The sequence below is a fragment of the Suricata suricatta genome, chromosome 14, assembly GCF_006229205.1.
Source record: "Suricata suricatta isolate VVHF042 chromosome 14, meerkat_22Aug2017_6uvM2_HiC, whole genome shotgun sequence".
Taxonomy (NCBI): Eukaryota; Metazoa; Chordata; class Mammalia; order Carnivora; family Herpestidae; genus Suricata; species Suricata suricatta.
Window position 1 is genome coordinate 51,754,645 of NC_043713.1, and position 10,542 is coordinate 51,765,186.

Here is a 10,542-nt window from a genome sequence, read left to right on the forward strand (position 1 = left end):
AATGCCTAGGTTTAGGGGTCAGGCTGGTCTGCATTTTAATCCCATTTTTGCTACATTGCTTCATAACCTTAGGTAAGTGAAATTCCCTCAACCTCTATTCATTTGTAAAATGGAAGTAATGGTATTGGTTCATAATAGGAACATAGTCTATTAATATATAAAGCAGCACTTTTTGTGACTAAGAGCAGTATGGGATTTAGAGCCACACTTGAATGAGTGAATTCCGTCTCTTATTTGGCTAGTTTTGTACCTTGGGCAGGTCACTTGTGTCAGTTTCATCACCTATAAAAGGGATGGTACCCTTCAAGCATGTTGTGAAAATTAGAAACACTAAAGTTAAATGGTGTGGCACACAGTAGGTATTCAAAAGTGGTTCTGTTTACCAGTGGGGGAAAGGGGTCTGAAGCTTGGCAATGAAGAGAAGCTTGAAAGGAAGTTCAGGATCAGTGAACTCATCTGTAGAGATTTAAGCCAGAGGAAAAAGACAAACTGTAAGAAAAAAAATTAGTGAAACAAAATGAATTATGTCCAAGAGATAGGAAGGGCTAGAACCTAGATCACATGTTATAGGATTATCCTTAGAAAAAAGAAAATGGATACTTCTCCCTCTGAAAAAAGGAAAGGATAAGTGATATGGTTTTTTTTTTTTTTATGTCTTTTGAGAGACACAGAGAGACAGTGCGAGCAGGGGAGGGTCAGAGAGAGGGGGAGACACAGAATCTGAAGCAGACCCCAGGCTCTGAGCTAGCTGTCAGCACAGAGCCTGATGCGGGGCTCAAACCCACAAAACGTGAAATCATGACCTCAGCTCATGACCTGAGCCGAAGCAGGCGCTTAACCGACTGAGCCACCCAGGCGCCCCGGGTGATAAGAGTTTAATGGCAGTTGGAGATTAAAAGCTGAGGTTAGGAGAAAGGTACATAGTTGTTTGATAGTAAATTAGCTCAAATTAAAGTATTATATTAAAGGGCTGTAATAAGGATTTAATGAAAACATGCATTAAGCCTATCAGTTTCCTGGTACCAACCAAATGCTCAAGTATTTTTTTATATTTCCTGAGTAAATAAAATAATTAGACATGTTTGTGTCTTTCTAGGTTCTCTTTCAGTGTACAACTTCTTGGTTTCCCTGAAACCTGGTTTTTTATTGTTCTGGAAAGCACTGCTGGAAATAACCCCCATGGAAGAAATGCCCTGCTTCTCCCATTTCTACTTGCTCTTAAAGTTACAAAGCCCTGTATCTTTTTTCTTTTTTTAAAGTTTGTTTATTTTTGAGAGAGACAGAATGGGGGAGGGGCAGCGAGAGAGGGAGACACAGAATATGAAGCAGGTTCCAGGCTCTGAGGTGTCAGCACAGAGCTTGATGCGGGGCTTGAACTCATGAACTGAGAGATAATGACCAGTGCCAAAGTCAGATGCTTAACTTACTGAGCCACCCAGCCACACCCCCATTTTTTTTAAGTCCTTGTATCCATTACACTAGATTTCAATGCCATAATGTCTTATTTGTCCATATACATTTTATAGTTGTAATGAATATACAACTTTTTAGTTTAATGTATCTTAAATTATTTTTCATGTTTTGGCATAGCCACCTTTTTTATTTGTGACCATTCTTTTTAATGACCACAATTCTCTTTGAAGAGGATATGCCTTAATTAGCCATCAGCCAAGTGCTAGATATTTAGATAATTGGCTTTTTATTAATAAATACTATGTTTTTCTTTTGAATCTAAAGAACAATATACCCTAGAATTACTTTTTCAAATAGAGCTGGCCAGTAGAATTTTGTGATGATAGAAATGCTCTCTCTGCTTTCAAATAAGGCCACTAGCCACATATGGCTACTGAGCACTTAAAATATGTCTAATATAACTGAGGAACTGAGTTTTTAATTTAAATTGCCACATGTGGTTAGTGACTATTGTATTGGAAAGCAGTTCTATAAACAAAAATGTAGCTCAAACTCAAAGTACAGAGTCCCTCAGCTATCATCTTAACTAAGCTGGCCAAGGCGGGGGCTTATGGAATGGTAATAGACCATACTTGAAGGGCTCTATGCCAAAGACATAAAGAAGCCAAATTCTTTTAATTTTGAGTGTTAAAAAATACTGTTGGACCAAAGAGCAGATTGCGACCATAGGAAAGAGTAATTATTTTAGAACCAGGTGTGATGTTTCAGAAATTGCTATTCAAAGTCTGAGAAAATGCATTCCCTAATTATCTGGGCCTTCAGCAGTTACTCAGATTAAGACCACAGCATCAGCATCCCCTGGGTACTTACTAGAAATGCAAATTATCGCCTCACCTTGGACCTATTGAATCTGATCTGGGGTTGAGGCTCAAGAATCTTTCCCTAAGCCTTTCAGGTTTTGCTTACACTTGCTGCTGTTTAAGAACTGCTACAGGGTGGGGCACCTGGGTGGCTCAGTCGGTTGAGGATCCGGCTTCAGCTCAGGTCCTGTGGGTTCGAACCCCACATCGGGCTCTGTGCTGGCAGCTCAAGAGCCTGGAGCCTCGTGTCCCTCTCTCTCTGCCCCTCCCTTGCTCATGATCTGCCTCTGTCTCTTAAAATAAGTAAATGTTAAAATAAATAAATAAATAAGAACTGCTACAGGGTGCTGAACACATGGTTCCTAATATCTAAGAATTTCTGATCAAAGATTTCTAGAATATAAAAAAGACTATTATTCCTCTCCCCAGCATCTGGCACACTTTGAGGCAATCACAAGTGCTCAATAAAGGTTTGCTATTGGCTTACCCTCCATTACCCAGAAATAGTGGTATTCGTCTATATTATTATAAGGCGAGGAAACTGAAGGTTATAAGCACAAATAGTATGTAGAACAAAACTTGCATAATGTAGCTTCGTGGTTTCCTGTTTTGGCAAACAGCATTTTATAACGTGTGCGCCCTCGTATGTTTGTGTGTGCATAATTCTGTCATCCATTGACCCAAAGGAAAGCAAATATTGTGAATAAAACTTTCTTGTGGTTGTAAGGGTTGTCATGGGCCAGCCGTGGTCTGTAAGGCCATAAACCTTATAATTTGAGGGCTAAATGACAGAACTCTGGCTGGAGCTCAGTTGAAAAAGAAAGGGGTTTCCAGCAGGCAGGGGTCCGCCCTCTTACCTTCCGCAGTATTACGCGGGACCCTAATTCGTTGTTTTACTTCAAGTTCAAATGGAACTACCCGAGCTGCACTTTAATGGGCCAATTGTGGGAGCCCCAGGATGGGACACTTTCAGCGATCGGGCCCCCCAAATCCTGAAGTGTCGCGCCCCGCCCCGCGGAATCAAATTCCAAGCCCGGCAGGCGCCCCGCGGCCCAGGAATGCGGAAGGGCCGCGTGAACCCGCCGCAGAAGGCGGGGGAGGAGGGCAGGCCTCGGGGCTACAGCCGCACGCTGGAGGGGATGCGGCAGCAGATGCAACAGACCACACAAGACGATTTAAAGCCCAGGCTGCGTTCGTCGGCCGCAGCGTCGCTCCACAGCCGACACAGCGGGCTTCGCTCGGTCCTGAGCGAGAACCCCTCTTGCGTCCCCCCGTCCCTAGTTGGATCTCGCCGCGCCTTCCGGTGCGCTTTCCGGTCCACCTCTCGAGGCAGGAAGTGCCGGGCGCCGCCACCGTAGCACCACAGCCCAGCGATCGTCGCCGTCGCTCGTCGTCTCGCGCAGGGCAGCCCGGGCTCTGGTGTCTGGCAGCGGTGAGTGGCGCTCGCCCCCGCGCGCGACACCCCTCGGGCCGCACCCCTCCCCCTTCCCTTCCAGCCTCGCACCAGCCGTCGGGACCCCGCCCCGGGAGCCTCGGACGCCGGGGGTCGGGGGCTGCGGAACCTGTTGGGTTGGGTTGGGTAAGGGGTCGATGAGGAGGCCGTGGTAGCGGCCTGGGCCTGGACGTTGAGAGGCCGGGCGGCGCCAGGGCGGAGGAAGCCGGGCTGGGGAGACGCCCTGTTGGAAAAGGTGGCTGGGTCCTCGGCAGTGCGTAGACCGGCCCTGCGTCACCCGGGTGACTTCACTCACCTGGTGCGTCCGACCTCCCCGCTGCCAGCACCAGCACCAGCACCGTGTCCCCACACAGGGCTGGATGCTCGTGGTGCGTGCTTCTTTGCCTTCACTTAGGTGAAGTGTCGAAGGAAACTGTTGGAGAACCTGTCCTGGAGTGCATAGTTGGTACAGGCTAAAATGGAATGATTTCCGTAGGAGTCGTAACTCGCACAGGTCTTGCATCTCGCAAAGATTCAGTTCATTTGTGCTGATCCAAGAAAAGGACAAATCACAAAAGTCAAGAAAGATTTCCTGAAGGAAAAAAAAAAATCATGACCTCATTGAAGACTTTGGATTCAGCCCTAGGAGGTAGAACTGAAGTATTTCTGGCAGGATCTTTGGTAGGAGCTAACAAGAGGAAAAGCTCAAAAGGTGGGAATTGTGTTTGAAAAGGAGACAGTGGGGAGACCAGCCTGAATGGAACGAGAACTGTAATGAGTTCTAGTTGGATATGAAGGTAGGTAGGTAGATAAGTGAGGCGTTTTTATGGATGTCTTGAAAACTTGGTCGAGAAATAAAAGATTATGTAAGAGGCATTAGGCAGTAATTTTGGATTTCATTACTAAAGGAGTAATATGAAGAAAGGGGTGCTTAAAGAATTAGCTTGACAGCCTTTGTTTAGGATGGATTTGGAATGTTCTTTTGGTAAGAGAAGAGTCATAGCATTTTAGAATTCAAAAGAACCTTAAAGCTTATCTTGTGAAATAGATAACCTGCCTTATTGATTATCTATCATTTTATAATTGAGGAAACTGAAACGCAGAGAAGCGAGGTAATTTGCCCAAGGTCGCTTGAAGGATTCACGTGTGCCACCCATTTTCTTTGTAAGCATTAGGTGGACCCCACTGGACCTCATAACTAAGTGCCCAGCTTTTTGTTTGTTCAGACTCTGTTGAATGACACGGCTTCTATAATGGATGGCTTGATATTTGTTTATGCTTTAATGAGACTGAGTTTCCACAGGATGAACTGAAACTTCTGAAGTTTCTGAACCCAGGTGAGGGTTGTGGGATCAGGAAAAGTCAGAGGATTTAGAGCCTGTAAATGGGGCTGCTTGTTCCTCTTTTCTCGGATTCAAAGATACCAGGGACCAAGGGATGCTTTTCATCGCCAGCAGTGTTGGGATCTTCCTTATTCTGCATCTTAGCTGTGTGGTAGCTTTCATTGCTTGTACCCCAGCTAGCTACCTGTGTTTTCATGATAGAGAATTTCAGCCATCTTTAGGGCCTAATGAAACAAGCTCTGGAGCTAGGCTTCCTGAGTACAGATCCTGGATTTAAATTCTACCATTTGGGGGTGCTTGGGTGGCTCAGTCAGTTAGGCATCCAACTCTTGATTTTGGCTCAGGTCGTGATCTGACCTGAGTTGGAGCCTCGCTGTCAGGCTCTGCGCTGACAGCTTGGAGCCTGCTTGGGACACACACACTGTCTCTCTCTCTTTCTCTCTCTCTCTCTCTCTCTCTCTCTCTCTCTCTTTCTCTCTCTCTCTCACTCTCACTGGCCCTCCCCTGCTTGCACACTCTGTCTCTCTCTCAAAATAAATAAATAAACTTTAAAATAAATAAATAAACTACCATTTTCTAGCTGTGTGGCTGCAAGCAAATTGTTTATTCTCGTTGCTCTAATTTTCTCTTCTGAGAAATGGAGACAACAGCACTTATATCATAAGTTGTGAGGATTAAATATGGTAATGCATGTGAAATGCTTAGACCAGTGCCTAGCACATATTTAGCACTCAGTAATTGTGTTATTAGCATTGTTTCTTCCAGGCGTGGGATGGGGGTAACTGGTGAGTTTTGTTGAGGCTCTTTTGAGGAAAAGTTCAGTAGAGTTTATGCTGAACCATGGATAAACCATAGAGAAAAGATTTATTTTAGGAGTCAGATGCAGGATCTACTTTATAATGAATATGTGTATATCTAATTCTGTCTGTGATAGGAAGGAAGCATATGTATGTATTTGCTTTACAAATATTAATGGAGCACCTGCCCAGTGTAAGGTACTCTACTGTACCACACAATCCAAGGTAAGAAGGCTAAATGTTGTAAAGATGTATAGGTAAATGGCATGGCAAGAGAATATTACTGGGCAGTAAAAAAAGAATAAACCACAGATAAATGCAACAAGATAAATGAACCCCAAAAATATAGTGAGTAAAAGAAGTGAGGCCTGTAGAATATACACTGTATAATTCCCTTTATAAGAATTTCAAAGACAAAATGAATTTATGGTTAAATTAATAAATTTATGGTTTATAGAAATCTGAGCAATGGTTGCCTGTGGGAGAGGATCATTGACTTGGAAGAAAGTTTCTGGAGTGATGTTAATATTTACAACTTGATTGGGATGGTGGTTATATGAGTGTTCATGTTTATAAAAACTCATTTTTAAGATCTGTGCATTTCGCCATATATAAACTTTACTGCAGTAAAACAAAATGATATGGGAGTTCAGGGGATGGAACATTTACTGCCAACTGGGATGATCATAAAACCCATAATAAAAAAATGACAGCATTATAATGTATATGGTAAGTCCTAAAATATATGTGCTATGGGGAAAGTTCAGATTCCTAAGAGTAAAGCTGTAAAATTAGTGTTTGGCTCTTTATAAGAAAAATAGATATAATAATTTACAGAGTGATTACATATTTGCCTTAATATGTAGCATAAAAACAATGATATGTCATTAAGTATACAAGGTTAATTTTGTGGACTATTCTAGCTTGATTATACACTACATTTCCTTATGAATACTGTTTTCAGACCGTTGCTCATGTATCCAGTCATTTGATCCTCCTAATTAGCACCAACATTAGTCTCACTGCAGTAATGACCATGGGAATCCATGAGAAATTTCTCAGGATTCTGATAGACCTTGGTGAGCATGAGAATTGAATCAGAAATGACCTGAGCTTTTAGCAGAACTGCTCTGCTCTTTGTATTTATTTACCGTCGGGCCTCACCTTCTGCCTCTGCTAAAAGGAGACCTCCTGAGTACCCTGCCCCTGAGCATCTCCACTACCATTCTACTGTAGCTTGGTTTAAACTTGAAATCTTCCTCATCCCTTCCCTCACAAAACCATCTCCTCCTTCCTACCCAGTTACTTCTTTTTTTCTTTTTCTTTTTTCTTTTTTTTTTTTTTAAGTAGACTTCATGCCCAGCCTAGAGCCCAAACAGCCTTCAGATCAAGACCTGAACTGAGATCAGGAGTCAGATGCTTAACCCACTGAGCCAACCAAGTGGCTCATTTTTGAGTGGGAACTTTTTGCTCTTGGCTTTTTGACCAGTACTTGAGGAAAGCATGATACTTCAAGGATAGAGCTTTGCAGGAAACTCCAATTAGGAAGCAAGAAGAACAAGCAAAACAGCATAGGAGTTAGAAGAATAAGATAGTGTTGATGGGAATGTTGAGGAAGGAGCGATTCTATTGCACTTAAACGAGGAACCCATAAAAGGGTTGCCTGGCTGGCTCAGTCAAAGCATGCAACTCTTGATCTCAGGGGGTCGTGAGCTCAAGCCCCACATTAGGGATAGCAATTGCTTAAATAAAGAAACTTTAAAAAATACTTAAATAGTATTATGCATAATTATGGGCTCACATTTAAAGACCTAGATGAAATAGTTAAATTACTAGAAAAATAATTTTTAAATGCCAAAAGTTAGGAGTGCAGGATAAGCTTAGTCGGTAGAGCATTGATCTCAGTTGTAGGTTCGAGCCCCACATTGGGTGTAGAGATCCCGCCCCCCCAAAAAAAACTTTAAAAAAAGAGGAACCCCCAGAACTTGGAGAAAATTGAATAGAAGGAATTAAAATTTTCTAACCAGGAATAGAAAAGTCCCTTTCCAATGCAAACTTGACTATAGCCATAATTCTGAAATAAAGGCATTGCCCTATTTTACTATTAAAGAGGTCAAGGAAACACAGTAGCTTTTTTTAGTTTTTTTGTACTATGTAACAAATTATTTCAAACTAAGCACCTTAAAAACACAATAGTTTCTGAGGCTCTGGTATTCCAAGGCAGCTGAGCTAGTGGTTCTGAGCGTCATGAGGTGGCAGTCCAGATGTCAGCTGGGTTGGCAAACATGTGAAGGAAAACCAGTCTCCAAGATGGCTGACTCATATGGCTGGCAAGTTGGTATTGGCAATTGAAGAACTAGACACAAGAAAAGCTCTCTGTCCTCCTAATTGCTTTAAGGCAGGACATAAATTTACATAGGTGTCCTTCTTCCCCTCTCTACCAGGAAGGACAAAGGTTATTCTCTGGAGACAACTTTAGACTCTTATCATCGGAGAAAGCCCTGAATAAATCTGCCTGACAAGCCTTACCCTGTTTGCGTGCTTTTCCTGGTAACCTTCTGTTACTAGCCTCTTCCCTCACACACCTGTCCTCTTTGTCTTTAGCTGAAGAGGATATTTAAGCTGAGTTCTTTTTATTTAAAAAAAATTTTTTTTAGGCTGTATTCTAAGCTACCTTTCTGAGTTGGCTTTTCCTGCGTATCTGCTGCTACACATGTTAGTAAACTTCTGTTTTTCTCTTGTGAATCTATAAACACAGAGGTGACAGCCAAGAACTCAAAAGGGTAAAAGGAAAATTATTTTGCCTCCCTACGCTTTCACAGGTCAACCCTTTTCACTGTAGGTGGAGACTGCGGGAGGACATGAGAAACGTGGAGGGCCACCTTGAAGTTTGGCTACCACCATAGCCAGGAAACCAAGTTCAGATGTTCACAGAGGCCAGGCCATCACATAAACAAATACCAACGGTGACAGGAAGATGTAGAGAATAGTGAAGATTGTTCCCTGAATACTCATTATCTACAGGAATTTCATGAATGCTGGTCAGCTAATTCTTTATCATACAGTTTTTCAAGATCTCTGAAATTTGTTTTTATTAAAGTAAATTTCAGTTTTAAAGAATTTTTATTTATTTATTTTTTTAATTTATTTTTATTTTTATTTTTTTGGAGAGAGAGAGAGATAGCACGCTGGGGAGGGGTAGAGAAAGAGAGGGAGACACAGAATCTGAGGCAGGCTCCAGGCTCCACGCTGTCAGCACAGAGCTTGATGCAGGGCTTGAACTCACTGTGAGATCATGACCTGAGCTGAAGTCAGATGCTGAACCAAATGAGCCACCCAGGTGCCCCTAAACTTCAGTTTCTACAACGTTGGCAAACTAACTCAGTTACTGAAGAAGGCATTTTAAAAAGTCATCCCTGTAAATGAACCTCACTGCAGACTGCATATAGTTTGGCAGCTGCCAGTTTGTGACTTCTGATCTACTTCTTCTGTTTTACAGATGAGGAGAATGAGGCCCATGAAAGCTAAAATGACCAAAGGTCATGTAACTTGTGAATGACAGAACTGGAATTAGTGTCCAGGTCTCTAGCATCTTCATTGATACATAATGACTCAACTTTAAAAACTAAAGGTAACTCAAGGCATAAATAGCCAATGCCTTCTAAGTGGTTAACTCATTGGTTCTCAGCCCTCCTGCATGGAATCACCTGATGCATTTTTTAAATTACAAATTCCTCAGCCCCGCCCATCATCTTTCTGTTTCAGTTAGACCAGACTAGGACTTAGGAATCCGTTTTTTTAAACTTCCAAGTTGATTCTAATGTGCAGCTAAGATTGAAACCAGAAGGTTAACTGTTGTGAGAGACCTATTTACTTGCCATATGGTGATAGCCCCTAACTGACTTAAGATACTTAAAGAAGGAAGCCTTGAAGGAATGTCCAGGAAGTCCTAGGTAGCTGACAAAATATGCTTCGTAAAAGCAACAAAGTCATATAGGCTGGATGAAGTTCACAAGCAATTTCTGCTTATTAGCGATTATCACGCCCAAGTTTTGATTTGCACAACCAACCGTATTGCAGGCGATTTTGCACACATTTGGATTATTATCTGAATATGTTGACACCACAGCCACATACACCAGTATTCCGATATCCCAACCCTTGTAAGTTCTGTGAACACTACATATACTTTTGGTTCACTCTATGTGAGAAATTTACAAAAATAATGACATATTTGAAGAGGAAGTGAGAAGTTCTTACTGCTGTTGAGGATTCTTCATTATATTATATGCTGGTTTATATGGCCTTTTTTCTGTAATTATAGTTTAAGAGTGGGGTTTGATTGTAGATTCCTGTTTAACATTTATAAGTTAAAGATTAATTTGGCAGTCTTTGATAAAGGTTTCAAGCCTTACCTATGGTGTCAGACTGAGACCATGACTGATAGAAATATTGTCGCTTTATTTAAACCTACATTGCAGTTCCCATTCCACTGTGCAATTCCATCCTGTACATTGGTTTGCCTGGTATTGTCTGAATTTATTTGAAAACTGAAGGATTTGAATTCCGAGGAAAGTCACTGCTCAGAAATCAGTGTTGATTACATCGGTTGTATTGAAAGTTTTTAAAATTTTGTGGTAATTTCAAGGGGTGCCTGGGTGTCTCAGTCACTTAAGTATCTGACTCTTGATACCTGC

At 42.0% G+C, this 10,542-nt stretch overlaps 1 protein-coding gene across 3 annotated transcripts in view; it reads left to right on the top strand.

Annotated features, from left to right (window-relative positions):
- The first annotated feature begins 3,019 nt into the window (after nt 1-3,019).
- Nucleotides 3,020-10,542, top strand: part of LOC115278412 (myosin regulatory light chain 12B) — an 18,436-nt gene continuing 10,913 nt past the window's right edge. The window contains exons 1-2 of one of the 3 annotated variants that reach the window (XM_029922873.1): nt 3,020-3,705; nt 9,345-9,476. In XM_029922873.1, the coding sequence (XP_029778733.1) occupies nt 3,232-3,705; nt 9,345-9,404 (534 nt within the window). In that variant the 5' untranslated portion in view covers nt 3,020-3,231 and the 3' untranslated portion in view covers nt 9,405-9,476. Of the gene's footprint in view, nt 3,706-9,344; nt 9,477-10,542 lie in introns of those variants that run through there. The other 2 variants (XM_029922874.1, XM_029922875.1) reach the window with 2 other exon arrangements.